General features: G+C 43.9%; 1 protein-coding gene across 1 annotated transcript; it reads left to right on the top strand.

Moving 5' to 3' along the window:
• Positions 1–9,847: 9,847 nt before the first annotated feature.
• LOC123444932 (uncharacterized protein At2g33490-like) lies at positions 9,848–18,449 on the top strand. The gene is made up of 10 exons (XM_045121820.1): positions 9,848–10,172; positions 11,970–12,042; positions 12,130–12,207; positions 15,574–15,635; positions 15,758–15,826; positions 16,053–16,081; positions 16,160–16,367; positions 16,459–16,692; positions 17,044–17,097; positions 17,265–18,449. The coding sequence occupies exons 1-10, from the start codon at positions 10,062–10,064 to the stop codon at positions 18,153–18,155; spliced, it is 1,809 nt and encodes a 602-aa protein (XP_044977755.1). The 5' UTR covers positions 9,848–10,061; the 3' UTR covers positions 18,156–18,449.
• The last annotated feature ends 522 nt before the right edge of the window (positions 18,450–18,971 follow it).

Raw genomic sequence — 18,971 nt, 5'->3', positions numbered from 1 at the left:
TTCCGGGAGCCCATTTGAACAGCGCATGAGTGAGGACAAAGTGCGTAGAAAAGACTAGTATTGATATGTGGGGCCAGTCTAGATCCCGCCAGGAGTAACACCCGCCGGCGGGTGTGTCCGGGGCGTTACAAGTTTGGTATCAGAGCCGACCCTCGTGGTTACACGGATGTTTGCGGACAGGTGCGCAGTCATGTTGTTCATGACGTTTGTGACCCCGTCGTGGCACATGACATGACACATGTACTGGACTGGATGCACAGACGTTTGTGCCAAGAGGGAACGCTCCTGTGGCCCGACGAGGACGTCGGTTCCTCTGAGTGGTGGTGTATGTGATAGCCTGGTTTATTAGGGATGATAGACTACTCATATCAATAAGGAATTCCTTCTTTTCCGGGAGCCCATTTGAACAGAACCCCTAGGTTAAGCGTGCTTGGCTTGGAGTAGTTCTAGGATGGGTGACCGACCGGGAAGTTGGTCCCGGGTGCGCATGAGTGAGGACAAAGTGCGCAGAAAAGACTAGTATTGATATGTGGGGCCAGTCTAGATCCCGCCAGGAGTAACGACAGCCGGCGGGTGTGTCCGGGGTGTTACAGTTCGTCATGGTGGTTCCTCAAGGATGCGATTCATTTTCATGTGTTCTTAAAGATTCTTGTTGGAGTACCTCAAGTATTCTTTCTCTTGCATTTCCAATGCGTTTGTTCTTCCTTTATCCTTTGAGGTGGTTTTATAGCATTCTTGTTAGTGTAGGACCTCGAAGAGTTTTCCTTTCAAGAATGAGATAATTAAATCCACCAATTCTTTGATCATGAGATATTTCAACCCATGATTTCTTCATTGAGCTATCTTTGTTTGGAGTTCACCTAAAGCATTTCCTATGGGTTGTTGCTATCATGGTGCTTGTCATTAATCCAAGTTCTCAATAATTCCTCTTGGTGTAAGAAATTGGTCATATCTTGTTTCTCCCAATCAATCCTTGTTTTTTTAGTGGTTGGTTGTCACCTCATATTTGTTGAGATGATTTTCATAAGCCCACTTCTATCGTGTTTTTCGTTGGTGGTTTTCCAACCACTACGTCAATTCTCTGTCCGGAGGCTCTTAAATCCTATTGTGATGATAGTTGTCATTCTTTTCTTCATTCTCTTCTTCTGCTTGAACTAGTTCATATTCTCTTGTTCCGGAGGCATTGTGATGTTGCTATTTTGGGTCTATTATGTTGTTCTATCAAGATCATGGTGTTCTCTTGTTCTATTTAGTTGTTTGTTATGAATATTGTCTATTTCTCCTATCTTATCGAATTTTTTGTCCCATTTTCCTACCGAAGTGCTGCCGAAATTTTCCGTGAATTCTTGCTTCTTTCTCATATCATTCCGCATCTCTTTGCAACCTTCAAGGATTGTTGGTGTCACTCGTTTGTCAAAGAAGCGACTAAGTTCTTACCTCTTGTTCTTTCTCATCCTCTCCCCCCTTTCATTCTTGGATCTCGGGGCGAGATCCTCTTGTAGTGTAGGAGAGTTGTGACAGCCCGATGCCGACGTTCCACAAGATTCCCCTTCTATTCCGTTTTCGTCGTGTGTCTTATTTTATTTGTTGCATCATCATCGCATCATGCGCATCATCAGCATTGCATCGGCAACCCGTTGCCGCCAGTTTTCAAAACTTGCATCCGTTGTTAGTTGCCGGTTCTCGTCGTTGTTTGATCTTAGCCCGTTCACACACGCACGCGCCCACGGCTTCATCAAATCCTTGTTTTTAAAAGTGTGCGTAAAACTTTTTCTGATTGGGTTGAGATTTGACGTGCGGTCTTATTTTAATATAGGTAGGCCGTCTGTCAAATTTCGTATCGATCGGAGTCCGTCTGGTAACCGAACGGTCGACCGTAGCGGCACCGCATTCGGTCTATCGTCGGACGTGTTCTGGTGTTTTAAAAATACGTTGTTGGGTGCCATTTTCCCTCTCATCTCCGCCTAGCCCCTCTGCACAGTGCTTCGTCCCTATGCGCAGCCCAGTTCAAAACCTCCCGGAACCCGGACCCGACGGTCGTGACCGTTGGATCCGGATCAACCCCATTTTACCGCAAATCGTCATCTATTTGTCCATTGAACTCTCCTAACCTATTTCTCGACCGTCCAATCAAAATCAGAGGGTCCGGACCAAACCCGTTTTTCCTATTTAAAGGCCACCCCTAACCAAATTTAGTCCAACCCTAATTCCTAGGCATCTTGTCCCATCGTTGCCACCGCGAGCCACCTCACTTTCCCCACAGGACCAACCAGAGTCGAGCTCCCTCCCGATCCAGCCGCCGCCGCGCACTACCTGATCTCTCCTCGCTTTCAACGTCGATCAATCCTCACGGAGGAAACCATCCATCCATCTAGCCTCGCAGCCCCGCAAACATCCAACTAGCAACACCATCATCTGTGGATGCGTCCATCCGTCCTCGTCAGATCGAGCCCGACCGGCGTCGCCCCTCGCCCGCGACCCCACACCAGCATGGCGTACTGCTCGAGCACGCCGCCACGCGCAAGGCCCCGACCAGCTCTGTTGGAACCTGGAGCTCCCCTGCGCCGGACCAGGTGCACGTGGCCACTGCGGTGCGCCTGCTACACCTAGGCGTATCCAGCACCTGTAGAGGCAGCCGCTCGAACAGCTTCTGCTCCTCTAGCTGGAGCTGGAGCTTTCCCCTTGTCTCCAGCGCTCCTTGCCCTGCTGCAGCATCCCCAGCTCGCCGGTCAACATCAACAGGTCCCTGCTCCTTCCTCATGCTATTCTCTTTCTCCTTCCCTCTTGCATCTGTTTCCCCTGCTGTGTGTGAGCCATGGACAGGAAGAAGGAGCGCCATGGCCTGCTCCAACCCCGACGAGCCCCACTGCCACCGGGAATGGAGAAGGTGCTCCCGGATCTGCCCATCCTGTCGACGCCCCGCTGAAGCCAGCAACCAACCCGAGACCACCCAGACCTGCATCCCCGATCTGGCACACACAACATCTCTATTTGTATTTTCAGTTTGGTCAGATTCGCGCCATGGCATGGTTCATCTCTCTTTAATCCCATGCCTTGTCATAAGTTGTTTGCTAGTCGGGCTGGTAATTCCCGTGTGCAGTCATCAAGAGGTGCAGAGTTCGAATCCCACTTGCCCCTGTTTTATGTTTTCTATTTTGTTATGTGTAGGTTGATGTTCGCTCTCCTTTAAGTTTCATCCAGAGCAACGCTTTTAGTTTGGACACAAACACTTCGCTAGCACACTGGCATGTGCATTGCAGTGAGACCCAGGGCTCCTGGGATTGAATCCCAGCTTTGTCCCATATTTGTTTTCCCTGTCATATTTTTTTACAATAAGATTTTGCGAATTTCAGAAAAAACATCAATTTTCAAACACACGTAGCTTTTAGACCGTGCACCGGATTAAAATGTTTTCAACATGTAAGATGCTTATAATTTTCTGTAGTTTCACAAAAAAAACCAACTCTCATGCATAATTAGATCTGCTTAGTGTGCTGTTTGCATCGGTTTGTGTGTCGACGTGCTGAAACGGTTTAGATCGTAACTATTTGTGTGTAGCTCTGTTGGAGATGTGCCATATATGTAAATGGACCAGAACGACGAGTAAAATCACGTGAACCACTTTGTTTTGTCGTTTCATAAACCTAAAATGTGATTAGAACAAATCTGAACAGAATTAAGATTTAACACGTGGGGTCATTTCGGAGATGCTATATGTCGTTTCCGGTCTCATTTAAAATGCCTAGCTAGGTAGATTAATTGTTCTTCACCCTCGAGCCATGTTTAATAACATTTAATATTGTCGTGTACCTAATCGGGATGGAACTAAATAATTAAACATGGAGTTTCGTCAATATGCAACTCGTTGCATATCGAGCTTCACTTAATGTGTAGTGTTTTATTGTTGTGATTGCCATGTCATCCCTTGCATGTTGAACTATTCATGCATCATAGTAGGTTGTGCATCGTGTGGTGAATATCTGTGTTGATGCTTGTTACCGGTTTCCCCCGTCTCGATAGAGCTCCGCAAGCGTGTCGGATGTGAGGACCCGTTCGACTACGTCGGTTCGTCTGCTTCACGGAGGCATTCTTCTTCCAAGCGGGATCTCAGGCAAGATGACCATTTCCCCAGATACCATTACTATCATTGCCATGCTAGTTTTACCGCTTCTATCGATTATGTATCGTTGCCTACCACATGTTGAGTATCCGCCTCTCAATCATGCCATGATAACCTTCAACCTGCTCGACCTAGCAAACCACTGATTGGCTATGTTACCGCTTGCTTAACCATGTTATTAGCGTTGCTAGTTGCAGGTGTAGTTGCTTCCGTGTGATAACATGGGTTCCTTGTTATATCACCATATTAAGTGCTATTTAATTTAATGCACCTATATACTTGGTAAAAGATGGAAGGCTCGGCCTTTCTAGCCTCGTGTTTTGTTCCACCTTTGCCCCCTTAGTTTCGGCTACCGGTGTTATGTTCCATAAATGAGCGCTCCTAACACGATCGGGGTTGTTATGGGGACCCCCTTGATAATTTGTTTCAGATTAAAGCTGGTCTCGCAAGGCCCAACATTGGTTCTACATTTGCCCAACATAATAATTTTGTTAATATTTAGATGCATAGGGCGTCATGAACCCAAGGAGTAAATTTACATAAATAGGGGGGGTCGTGCTGATGGTGTTGGTCCCAAACGGTATGCCTGCGGGGCCACCATGGGGAAACTCGAGGTTTGGCACCCATAGCTAGTTCCATCCGTCGTGTCCTGAGAACGAGATACGCGGCTCCTATCGGGATAGTCGACACGTCGGGCGGCCTTGCTGGATTAGTTTTACCTTTGACGAGATATCTTGTGCATCGGGATTCCGGTGATGCTTTAGGTAATCTCAGAGTTGAGGTTTTCCACTAGGGAATCCGACGAGATCGCGAGCTTCGTGATTGAGGATTTCTATGCGGCTTGTGGTAATTTGTGATGGACTAGTTGGAGCACCCCTGCAGGGTTAAATCTTTCAGAAAGTCGTGCCCGCGGTTATGTGGCAACGTGGAAACTTTGTTTAACACTGGTTCTAGATAACTTGAAGTTAACGTAATTAAAATATGCCAACTGTGTGCGTAACCGTGACTGTCTCTTTCGTGAGTCCTTCTCCGATCGAGGACACGGTGGGGTTATGTCTGACGTAGGTAGGTGATCAGGATCATACGTTTGATCAACCGTAGTTCACGTCCGCTATGCGTAGTCCTTCCCCCCTCTTATTTCTTGTACTCGTAAGTTTAGCCACCAAATATATGCTTAGTCGCTGCTGCAACCTCACCACTTAACCATGTCTCACTCATTAAGCTTTTCTAGTCTTGATACCTTTGGAAATGAGATTGTTGAGTCCCCTGTGGCTCACAGATTATTACAACACCAGTTGCAGGTACAGGTAAAGGTTACTTGACGCGAGCGCGTTGATTGTTCATTTGGAGTTGCTTCTTCTTCTTCATCATCATCGATCTAGGATGGGTTTCAGGCCGACAGCCTGGGATAGCAAGGATGGACGTCGTTCTTCTTTTGTCGTTTGTTTTCGTTCGTAGTCGGACCCTGCTCTTACTCTTGATGAATATGTAATGTACTGATGTGACTCTGATGTAGCTTGTGGCGAGTGTAAGCCAATTCTATATATATATCTCTTCTTTTCAGTACATGTACATGTAACGATATCCATTCTTGCGACACGAAGAGATGCGCTTCTATCCCTGACGAGGCCTTCGTGCCAAATTGAGGATAGGGTCGCATCTTGGGCGTGACAGAACTGGTCCTCCTGCATTGAAGTGCACGCCTCGTCTTCGGAGCTCTCCATCTCAATTACGTAGTGATCACGTAATCTGGTCTTCAATGATGCAACCCACATGATCGGCCCATAAGGGACAACCTGACCGCCCGATGACCCCTTAATTCGGAACTCCCTCAGTAAGCACAGTTTCTTGCTTCCTCATATATTTGTTTTTATTCCCTAATTTTGACTTTGTACTTCAGAAGTCAAATCAACTATTTATGTTCAAGGTTGTCATAAAAATTTAAAAAATGGGATGGAATGGATTGAAAATGGGCTTCTGCATTTTTGTCTTAGAGGTTGCAAGGCTGCAAGGTGAGGGCAGACGGTCCACATCATCACTGCATCTCCCGTGTCTCTCCTTTTTCTTTGCTGCAAGAATTTCATGCAGCGAGGAGCGGTGAATAAGGTTACAGTTTGTGCACTGAGATGTTTGTGTAGTTTCTGCACTTGTATAACTACTTCACATTGTGTAGTTGTTGCATTTTTTAACTTGATTTATTCATGCTTCATACACACTGGAGACAATTTCATCTAAGAAAAATCAAGTTATGATTTACAAATAATAATTTAGGCTATGATACTTTGCTATGTTTGCGAGGATGGGTGAGCAACGCGCACACCATGTGGACGGTGGTAGAAGCAACACTCAAAAGGAGCGACGCTACAAAGACGTAGGACAACATCGAGTGGAGGCGATCCACAATCAATTTGCCATGAAAGATATTTTTCTTTACCTTTCGCCTCATGTGTTACGTCTGATTGATCGAATATTATTGTTATCATGCTAAAGGTATTGTGGTGAGCGTGGATGATTTTATTCTATACTCTAAAATATTTTACCTAAATATTTTGGTACCTATGGGTGCAGGGCTCCTTGACATTCATGATGGAAGTGATTTATTTCTAACTTGGATGATGATGATGAGGCTAACTACTTGGAATTTCAGGAATGCATGAAGCATTGGTTTGTTGCTGCAAGATGTTAAGGTTGTGGTGTGGTATGGTTGACGGTGACGAGGTAGACATGAAGGAAGATGATCTTGATGATGTTGACCTCCCTAGCAGCGACGTAAGGCACCTTGCTATTGATTTAAGGTGTGTGGAGAGAGCATTGAGGAATATGTCACGTTGAGGACCTATTCGGCACTGATCCAGGTCCGTCGGAAAACAAGCCACGCTCACCCAACACATGGACGACCCTAAACAAGGTGCAAGCGAGTGGTTGCCTTGGGTGCATCCGCACGGCCCGGTGGCCTGCACCTAGCGAAAGTTGTGAAGCCTGGCAAAACCGCACGACCAGATATTTCCCTCAACCTAAAGATGTGAACTACGTTGCTGCTCCCGGTATGTGTGTTATGTGTTGCTTCTGTTGGACGATGCTTTGTTGTTGTTGTTGCCTTATCCCTTCCTAAGTGTTCTATTCTTCCTTCTCTTGTTGTACATTGAAGTTGGGCATGCCACTAAATTTACATGCTATGGAGTCTCTATCTTTACCTGTGATAATTCAGTTTCAGTCTATACACGTGTTTTTTACCAAGGTCTAAGACTTGGTTGATGATATATTTTGACATAATGATCTTGTTATCTATACTACCTCCGTTTCAGTTTATAAGTCCGGTACGTGTATCAAGGTCGTCAATTTGACCAACTTAATGAGAGACATATATTACAAAAAATATATCATTAGAAACTTTAGATGTTCTATTTTCTAATGATATAATTTTGATGTTAAATAATATATTTTATATAAGTCAAATTAACGACCTATGTACACGTGCATGTCTTATAAACTGTGACGGAGGGAGTACCTTTTTGGGATATATGTATGTTAGTATACATTATTAAGTACATGTGAAAAAGGGGATGCATTATACCTCGGTGTGGAACATCGTCTTTTAACTGAATCTCCATGTTTATTCAATATGAATTTAGATGTTTACTTATCATGTACTAGCTAGCTTGTGATTTCCTATGCTCAAACTGTAATTAATTTTCTTTTTTCCACAGCTTTCTATTTCCGAGACAACGCATGAGCATGGCGTCATAGTGGGGCAGCCCAGAATGAAGGTTGGTTCCAGTATAGAACTAGGCGTACTAGCACTAAGATGGCAAGGCGGTTGCCGCCGCAAAATCGATCAGTAGCTCATTTAGAATACAAGTTTGTGGATTCAGTTAAAACAGCGAGGGTTGAGAGTGACCAGGATGGGGGTTAGGATTGGTTTGTTTAGTTACACTGTCTAAGCGGAATAATTTTCCTACTTTAAAAAATGTTGCAATTCAATTTTCCTACTTTAAAAAATGTTGCAAATTGCATTTTATTAGAGATGGCTTTGCAGCAAATTGCATGTGCAAGTGGTTTATATATTTTCTTCATCATTTCGAATAATCTGTTGGTTGGGATAAAATGGTAAATGCATTGGTTGGTTGCTTCAAGAGTTAATAACGGACATCATACTTTTTTTGGTGGTAATCCACGACATTCAACTATAAGTTACAACGAGGCAATGGATCAGGAGTCATCGGGTTTGTTTTTTTGGCTGGTGGGTGGCGGGCGTCACAAGTGACGTATGCCTCCTTACCCTTGCACAACTCTTGTAATACAATGTCCAGTCAACACGAACACGAGATGCCTCCTTCCCCTTGTACTAGTGTGGCCAATGAGCACAAACACGGGGAGGGGATCGGGGCAGGATAGCAGGTGACTGACGATGGACTCCTCTTTTGTGGTCGATGAGGAAGTATAATGAGAAGGAGAGAGGGCACCGTGCGATGGTGCGGTGAGCGTCATGCAATTTTAAAGGAGGGCCCGGTAATAAATGTCCCGTTACATCGAAAAACCGAGCAGAAAAGGGAGAGACGATTAGGAAAAGGAAAGGGTAGATAAAAATGGCGGATAGTCCGGACAAACATATTTGTTCACCACAGACATGCTCGATTTGTTGGAGTCCGGACTATCTAACGGTTGAATATTGAGGAGCCCGTTGAAAGCCCATTGCATATCTGAATATGCCCAGATATACGAGGGAGAAATCAACTTTAATCTTGAAAACGACCTTCAACATTTGTTTAATTCATATATATGCATTATAGCCCGCAGCAACGTACGAACGGATGTTATACTAGTCTTTCCCTAATAATAAAGCACGGAGTGCTTCTGTCGTCCGTCGTGGTTATTTTATAATAAAGCCCCTGCAGTTTTAGGTAATCAATCCGCGGTACGTATTTAAGTCAAAACGAATCGTTTTTCAGTAGAAGTCATCATATTGTTCGGTTCTCATATGCACGAGACCCATAAGAATTAGTACTAGCGCTTCGACAGTGTAGTGGCAAGCGTTACTCTTTTACCCACGGGAGAGGTGGGTTCGATCCCAGATGCCTTCTTTTTTATCCTTTGCTGCTCTCGACATGTTCCGCTCCAGGCTCCGGTCAGGGAGTTGACAATAGTTTGTTCGTTATTTACACGTGGGCATGATTTGTGGCCTCGAATTTTTAATACCACTCACCAGCCGTATACAAGGTAAGCCGGCGTAGGTGGTTTGTTTTGTATTACCAAAAATACATCCCAATTATGTTTTAGAATTTTTTTTCAATCACGGTACGCGTTGGCTGACGGATCGTTTTAAAAGATTCGCCGGCTCGGCGGCCATGACATCTTTTTTCAGGCAATATCAAATGCTTTTTAAATTATTCATATCTTTCAAATCTCAACTCTAAATCTAGCATGTTATATATGAAAAACCATAAAAAAAATGTAGATTTCAAATATGCTATTATCTTGATGTTAGTAATTTCTAAAATTACATTTAGGTTGCCTATTATATATGTTTCGTTCCTCATTAATGTAAACAAGTGGCTTAATGTTGATACCTGTATTATTTAAAGTGTCATCCAGTGTGTGTATGGGGTGATTTATTTTTTCTCGTTGCAACGCACGGGTATGTGTGCTAGTAAATATAGATACAAATATAGACATTCACACATCTTTGCGGTAGACGTATATAATTGGGCCCTGCCTGCTGCTATGCGCGCAGAAGCCACCGGACTTTGGTTTTGGCGTTGGGAAAGACCCCCTCCCCTCCCCTCCCCTCCCCTCCCTGAGTCAGTTTCCTACCACGGTCTTACACAATCGCCAAAGAAGATCAAGAGACAGGCAGACTGATTAATCTCTCATCCTAGAGGCAAGAGGCAAAAGGATCAATTCCCCGCGCACGCTCGTGGCGTCTGGGAGGCATCGGCCGGAGATGAAATCGCCATTGCGGAGGCTCCGGGGCTTCGGCCACCACTACCCCAAGGAGCGGAAGGCGCACCCCCCGCCGCCCGCCAAGCTCGACGAGCTCGCCGAAGCTGCCCAGGTCCGTCCGCTCCATCTCCTCATCCGCCCTTTTCCTCGTGTGATTTTGGGGTTTGTTTCCGTGGTTCCTCCTGAAATCGGCGTCAAAATCGGATCTCGCCTGGAAATTTGTGATCTTCTGGGCGCCTTTTTCCAGGTGGAGTGGGCTGTTCTTGCTTGTTATCATCAAACTATGTTATTTTTATTTTCTCGATGAGACTGGAGGGGCGGAGCCAATCGTCATTTGATTTTATTTTCAATAGGTAGGAAGTGATCCGCATGCGGAATTGAAATATATGGCCATTCCTGAGAATTTGTCATGTACTGTCCATGCAGCAGTTTCTCCATGAATCATGATCAACGCTACGATACAAATGTTTCTCCATTGATTGGGAGATTAAATAATCTATACGAGCGATCTTTTGGATAAAAAAATTGCTTGAGATTGCCTCACGTTGATGGAAGTAGGAAATTCTTTTCATAAAAATATCTTCCTATAGCTAGGTAGTTTAGTTGTTAGGCTCTAATCCATGACAAAGACATGCAACTTCTCTGCAGTTGCCTTTAGGTATTTGTGCAGAAGCCCTTTTTGTGTGGTCAAAGTCTATGGATGGAAGCGTCGACCGGAGAAAGTTGCTACATTAAAAAATGCCAGTCGTTGGACGTAATCTTGACTCAAAATTCAACACAGAGTGCATCATCTTGACCGGAAGTGATGCGATAGATAAAGGTCCAAAACGTAGCATCAAAGTTTCCTTCAGTCGTAGCTATGGAGGCTTATATAGTTATATTCAACCAAAAACGCATCATGCCATTATTCTCTGTGAGACGTGAGTCGTTGATGCTGCAGCGACGCTGAATACACATTATCTCGACCGGATAAGCTGTTTGGACTTGGGATAGTGACGCTATTTGAGGACGGTTCAGATGTCCTAATCATGTTCTACTGTTGCAGCTTTTGAAGCAATGTTTTAAATAGCGGGCTATGGCAAATAGCGGCGGACCTCTAAATCAGCTATAGCGGGCTATAGAGGCCTATTTATACGTGATACCATTTAGCGGCATCCTGCTGAAAAGGCTATAGCAAGGCTATAGAGGCTATAGCGGGGCGTTATAGCGAAGTTATGCTTTCTGAATTCTTGAAGATATGTACAGCTAATCTTAAACTATGTTGTTCTACTTCTATATGATAGGGGATAACACTGAATAACACCTAGAAATGTAACCTTGATCAGTCAAGCTATCTGATGTAGTTATCTCAAATTTCGTTGTTCCTTATGAGGGATAACATGGAATAATTATATGAAAGGTAATCTGGAGCGGTTCGGTTATCTGGCATAGTGATCTTACATTCTGTTCTTTCACATGATGGGTAGCACTGAAGAATACCTTGAAATGTAAACATTACCGAAAAAGGGTCTCCCCCGCTTTGTATTCCAAAGCAACTGAAATGTAAACATTGGAGTAGTTCACTTTGACATAGGTAAAAACTGTAAAATAGACTAATGTGATCCAACCATATCTTCTGTTCACTGAATAGTGATATTATAATCGCTGAAACTGCCACACTACTTGGTAAAGCCCCCCCGGAGTATGCAACAATCTGATGCACACAACGAGCATAATAAGTTATCAAAAACTGATTACAAATTTCTCCGAGTTATATTCCTTTATTCAAAGATCACGTGAATGCCCCTTATTTGTTGCTGGTCCACTGTTAAACACTGCTACCAGTTTTAGTTTGGTGAATAGTGGGGAGCTCATCAAGCTGCATTGATGCATTTTGTGATGCTGAAATACGTTTCAAACTTCACCGCAGGATGTGGAACAAATGAGGACGTGTTATGATGGCTTGCTTTCAGCTGCAGCCGCTACAACAAATAGCGTATATGGTACCTACTGTTCTACGTGATACTTAAGAAATTGATAGCTTGTTTGTCAATTCCACCCTTCATTAATGGTTTGTATATACTATGCAGAGTTTTCTGAGGCTTTGGAGGAAATGGGAAGTTGCTTACTTGCAAAAACTGCACTAAATGACGAGGATGATGATAGTGGTGAGTGGTCCTCTAGATATATTATCACAATATATGGTGTAAAACAGGCATTAAATCGTTTTTTTTAGAAAACATATGAGTTTTTGAATTTTGATCCATTGATAAAAAGAAGAGTTTCTACAAGCCCTAAGAAGGGCACACCCATAATACAACACGACACACTACACGTTAGGCACCTCCTTTGTCGGAAGAAATGTTGTAAGACCTCTCGCGCCTGCTGGTGCTGCCTGAGAAACTTCGAAGGCAAAATCCTTCAAAAAAAATTGAGTCGTCTTTAAACTCTTTTCTTTGTCTCATTTCAAACGAATTGACTTTTATTCCTTATTCTGATCCAACTCTGTTGTTGAGACAATTGAAAATTGTGTTTACTTGTTCTGGAATCCTTTATCTTTGATTTGTGAAATCCTTGGGTTTAGACATTACTTCGGGAATTCCAATTTTTTTCTTTCAAAAGAGTAGCAACATACCCTTTTTTTATTGATTGTGAACCCATATTAGGGTATTTACACAGAGAAATGGAAAAAATCGCGGAAAACCGAACTATTATACGATACTTACCTTATGTAACAAGGTGGGATTATTTAGCTACTATGTTTACAGAAGCAATAACAGTAAATGCACCTTCCTCGGACTTAATCTTGTCGAGGAGGGGATCTAAGCTGAGTTGAGCATTGTGGAAAATGATCGCGTTGCGATGCTTCCAGATGCACCAAGCCACCATCATGATGAGAGAACCTCGTTCCCCACCGTGCGCCAAAGGAGCAGAGATGGGTCATAGTATCCTTAGATTGGTCACATAGCACGTAACTCGACATGTGTTGCAGGACGCGATGCGCAAGGTGCTCAGCGATCCAGTAGCAGTCCTAATAGGCAAGTCACATGAAGAAACTGATCCTGGGGGAAGGCCAGAACTTCCAGTTAAGCCTCCAAGAGTGTGAACTGGCCGCTCCGTGGATAAGGGTGTCGTAGAAGCTCTTGGATGTGTATTGGGCATCCGAAGTCCGACGCTACAAGAGGACATATAAAGAGGTAGACAACTCGACACCTGAACCATCTCTAAATATGGATGTACTACGGTAATGCCAGGGGATTCAGGTACCCTTGATGTTCGAAATCCATCTGCGATTTGTAATGGTGTCCCGGATGGTCCACCACTTCCTGGTGCGCCCTGAGACCCTAGGAGAAGAAGCTCGAACACGATCTTCAAAATGGCGAGACTGTCACGCCATCGGTCCTTCCAGAATAAGGCAGATGCGCTGTCGTCTACCAACATCTTGGTGGATGCCGCGAATACCTCGCGCTCATCGCAAGAGAACTAAAAGGTCGAGGCCCCTCTAGGGGCGGATGGTGTGGTGTCGGTGCATATCATCCATAATCATCAAAGTCTAAGGTTGATCACTACTTTGCCAAGGTCCGGAACACCCAAATGTCCTAGACATAGGGACCTACACAACCTTAAACAATTGAGCTGGAAGTGACCACTTTGATAACCCAGAGGAAGCCTTGTGGGTTTTTCTCTGTCTACTTCTAAGCTTTCTTATTCAAGCCAAGGACCCACTGGCTGATGTAGAGCGTCGTGAAGACTGACTTGACCAAGGTGACGGTGTTCCGGCACAGGACTCTCTCACTATGTCGGTTCTCGGCTTGGTGGGACGATCTAAGAACCCCCTTGGTCTGTTCCGTCCCGGGCCACATTGGGAGACCCATGACACATTATACAAAGACTCGAGAAGATTTTTAGTACAAGACGAAGATACCAGAGCCGTGGAGGACTCTAGCTCCACTTACGTAGCCGACTAGGTTATGTGACCCTAAGATCCCCGGTTATATAAGCTGGGGCCATGCTCGTCGATAAAACCTACACACTCTCTTGGTATTCATTGTACTTCGTACACAACCCTATCACAGTATACACGAGGAGTAGGGTATTACCTTGATTGTGAGGGCCTAAACCTGGGTAAAAGCTTGCCTCCTATTACCATCGAGCCTGATCGCGTAGCTTGGATACCCAATCGAGGGGCTTGTCAGAATTATCTCCGATAGTGGTGGCTCATACACACCCTGTTAGGTGAATGCATAGGCTTGATGGGAGCTTCGATCGAGTCTGGCACTATCTATGCGCATCATAGATATTCGTATTCGTCACTGCCATGTTTGTTGACAACTCGACTGGCCACCTCCACGAGACCGAGAACTACGCTCCAGGTAATCTGGAGTACGTTGCTGATTCCTGGGGGGAGCTGGTTCCCCAAGGTCCAGTAGCATGCCGGATCCAGGAACAACAGAAAGAAGTCAATTTTTTTTAACCCACTCACCACCCATCTGGTGGAAAATTGAAGATCTCATCGAGGTGCTTGCTGGCCCTACCGAAGATATGGAAGACCTGGAGCAGGAGATCGACGAGTCTACGCATAGCCGACCGCCAGCCGCATTGCCCTTACGCCTGTGGTAGGCAGAGGGGATGAGACCAATGGCAGCATGTGATGTACTACAAGGTGGAGCGGTGTGGCATCTACTATGTTGACAATGGCGAGTCTCGGCGGCATGAGGCAGGAGAGTCTCCACGATGGATGCATGTTGATGGATGCGCGCAGGATGGTGGCGTTGTCTAGTGTCATGGTGGTGTCGACGACAAAAGGTTCTGGCAAGGTCAATGCATTGGTTACTCCTGAAGATTGGACGACGGAAGATGGTGACGACGGATTCTAAAGCATGCGCATGCGATGCATGCTCGGAGTGTGCTAGACTGATCGGTGCTCTCGGCTAGCCGACAGACGGACGGATTTCATGTTTGTATTGACGCGAGGTCAAGACACATCATCAACCTTATAAGTAGGGCGATATCTCGCAAGAAAGGTGACCACTTTGGATCTATTGTCTTTTCCTACATTTCTGCAAGAGGCTGTTTTCAGGACTTGAACCCGTGACCTCATGGTCACAAGACAGGAGCTTTACTAGTGCGCCAAGGCTCCCCTTCATGGACCACCTGAATAATCACTAATAATTATTATAAGCACCATGCAAGTTACGTCATGTAAGCTTCTACTCCCTCCGTTCCTAAATATAAGTCTTTTTAGAGGTTCCACTAGTGGACTATATACGGATGTATGTATATTCATTCATTTTGTTTCGTATGTAGACACTTAGTGAAATCTCTTAAAAGACTTATATTTAGGAACGGAGGGAGTAACTTTCTACAGCATGATCTTTCATGCGTTGATTGTACTACTTAATAGTTATGGTTGTCTTTTGTTTTTCTGATCTTAAGATTTCAATTTTTTATCATGTAAGCTAAATTTTGCTGATGTTTACTTACTGATCTCTTTAAGCATTTTGCCTTCTTTATAATAATCCAAAATGCTGCAGGTAGAGTGTTGATGAAGCTTGGAAAGGCCCAGTTTGAACTAACAAAGTCTCTGGATAGCTATGTAAGTCTTTTCCTATTACTATATTTCTTTTTGCAGGAACGTATTTTGACATTTTTCATTAGAATTGTTCAATGCTGTTAGAAGTTATAATCCGCTGACATGCTTGTACATTTGCTTATCAGCGTACACATATCATTCATACAATCACAACCCCGTCGGAATCTCTTCTCAAGGAGCTACAAACCGTAGAGGTTTGGCATTTAAAATTTCCTCTAAAACCTTTCCACAGTTTGATACTCTCATTTGAATATTACAAATGTTATCCACATCGCCGCAAATATTCATCAACTTCTACAAGACCGTTAATCCTTAACTTGTTCATAGGAAACATATGTCATATACAGAACAAACAGTTTACACCAATTTTTTGCAACGTTCTGACATGGTATACGTTCTGTTTTCTTCACATCAATGCAGGAAATGAAGCAGCAATGTGACATGAAAAGGTTTGAACATAACCAACATGATCTTATTTTGCATTCATCATTGAGATTCGTTTAATGAAGTGTCATCTTTTCATACAGGGAGGCGTACGAAGTCATGAGGGCATCTTATGGACAAAAAGGACAGTCAAAGAATTCAAAAGTCGAATCGTTTTCTGCAGAACAACTGCAAGATTCACTTGTTGAATACCAAGAGGATGCAGCGCTGTTCATATTTCGCTTGAAATCGCTGAAGCAGGGGCAATTCCATAGTCTTTTAACACAGGCTGCTCGCCATCATGCTTCTCAGGTGGGCCAACCCTTTCTCCATAAAGATGTTCATTGTGTTCCTAACAGTGAGTGGCACATAACCTAACTAGGCACATTGCTTGGATATTCAGCTAATTTTTTTCAGGAGAGGACTCAAGTGTCTTGAGGCACTTGAACCCCATGTAAAAGCTATAGCTGAGAAACAACACATTGACTATGAGTTCACCGGCCTTGAGGATAATGAATCTGACAACGATGGCTCGAGCTCTTACCAAGACACTTGTAGTGATGACAGAGAACTGAGTTTCGACTATGAAATAAATGATAGAGACCAAGATGTTATTGCTTCGAGAGATTCAATGGATGTAAGTCACCCGGTTTCTATGCGCCTCACACTTATGCACAATGTCGCTGCCTCATATCTAGAGCTTCCACCTTTTTACATGTATACCAATATATTCCTGATATTAATATTTGGCCGCACATGGTGCACAAGCAGCACAATGTGTAAGTAAGTTGTAACATTTGAGTTAGGTTAATCTCCAACCAAATGGTGCAAATGTATAATGTAGTTGTTGCTACGATTAGAATAGTATTCACCTTGGTGGTATTTCACGGACATTAATTCTAATATTTCAACATTATTTATTTGTTATATGTAAAAATAAACATCTTGTACCATCTGTTTAATTTATATATATGCTTTCTATGTACAGTTGGATAAAGGAGACCTGAGGACTTCCCCAACGCCAATAAAAGAGATCAAGCAGGTGAGCTTCCACTTACTAATGCTCACTGGTAAAACATTGCAATTTCTTAGCCGTGTCCATATTTATAGCCTGGACAAACAGACATGTACTACTACCATTCACCAGCTTAAAGATCGTTCTGTGTACATACTCTGAAGTTTTTAGTATTCCCATCTGCTCATATGCAGGAAGAGGTGAAGCTACTGAAGGCAGAAGCAGTAGATCGACAAGTGAAGCCTGAGATCATCGTACATTCAGCTCCAATGTTTGCTGACAATTTTGTCGATCAAACAGAGAGGCTTCGGCAAATCCGGCCATCTTCAGCCCGGCACTCATACAAACTCCCAACACCAGTGGATGATGACTATCCCAGTTCAGCAGCTGTTCACAGGTCACATCATTCCGCGCATTTTTTCAAAAGTAAACATGGCGCTGAAGCCAACTTATGGCATTCATCTCCACTGGCGAAAGATTATAAGGCTAGCACCATGCATAGTGGTCCCATTAAACTGCCATCAAACTCTGATTTTAGTAAGAAGTTAAAGAGAGAGTCCTGGTCTGGTCCGATTCCAAGCAAAGCAGGATCAAGCAAGCCTGATCCCAAGCCATCCACGGGCCGTCCTCATGCGATGACATCCAAGTCATGTGTTCATGCTAGGCAGCCGTCATCGGTTTCACCCAGGATGTTCCCACCTTCAACAATATCCCCCAAAATCAGTGAGCTTCATGAGCTGCCTAGGCCTCCAGCCAGTGTTGAGCCCCTTCGGCCCTGTGATCTAGTTGGTTACTCCGGTCCTCTAATATCAAAGCGCCAAGCTCCTATGGCACCTGTCCGTGCCTCACCAACAGCATCGCAGACAGCCTCGCCACTTCCGCGGCCTCCTGCTTCCTTAGCTCGCAGTTTCTCCATACCCTCAAACAGTCAGAGGACACCCCTCATTACAGTCAATAAGTTGCTTGAGGCCAGAAGTAGCAGAGAGAGCAGTGAAGTTTCCTCCCCACCACTCACTCCGTTGTTTTCTTCTACCAGCCAACACAAAAAACAACTACATACAGCACTCGGAGAAAAGGGTATGTGATAGATCAAGTCTTTCTATTACACCTAAGCTGCATCCAGTCTTCTATTGCAGCAGTAGTCACAGATGATTTAAAAATAGCTTACCAAACAACCATCAACTATTGTTGTACCACAGAATCCTTGTGACAACTACCTGCCAATTGTGGATCGCTCTTAGACATTTTTGATGTAATTAGTGGTGTATTTTAGGTACTTGTTCATAATATTCTATCACTTTAGCGTTTGTCTTGTAAAATGAAAGAAATAATACCGTGAATCAATTCACTATAATTATGTACGGTGGCAGTTCTTTGTATCTCTTGGCTCAGTTATCTACATTCTCCACTAGTTTTTAGATTAGACTCTTTGTGTACTCGGAGTTCCTTCCTCACTATTTCTTTCGATTCACCTTAACGCAAAGCCCCTATCTTTGTTCATATAGTGTGTGTTTGGTAGCCTGCGCAACTTTTTTATGGTTGTTCCTTTGAGATATGATAAGTGTAGACATAGTGAGTACATATAAATAGAGTTGTTTGGTGGACTGTATGTTTTGACACGTGTTGTTCTGAGATTATTTTGTAAGAGTGAGCATAGAGCATGCATGCTACTCCAAGGCTCTTAGAGCATCTCTAATAGATCCCGTATAATTACGACCTGCAGAAGCGTTTTACGGTTCGATGAAGTGGGGTTTTGCGGGGCGAAATGTTGCGCTACAGAACAAACCCTGTAGAATCAAACTGCATAATTTGAAAAAAAATATTCACGGACGAAATTACAAGCACACTCATTCAGAGTTCATTACTTAGTACACGATCATACATACTACATTGAGAGTTCA

This window comes from Hordeum vulgare, chromosome 3H (genome assembly GCF_904849725.1).
Source record: "Hordeum vulgare subsp. vulgare chromosome 3H, MorexV3_pseudomolecules_assembly, whole genome shotgun sequence".
Taxonomy (NCBI): Eukaryota; Viridiplantae; Streptophyta; class Magnoliopsida; order Poales; family Poaceae; genus Hordeum; species Hordeum vulgare.
This window is presented reverse-complemented; position numbering and strand designations above follow the sequence as displayed.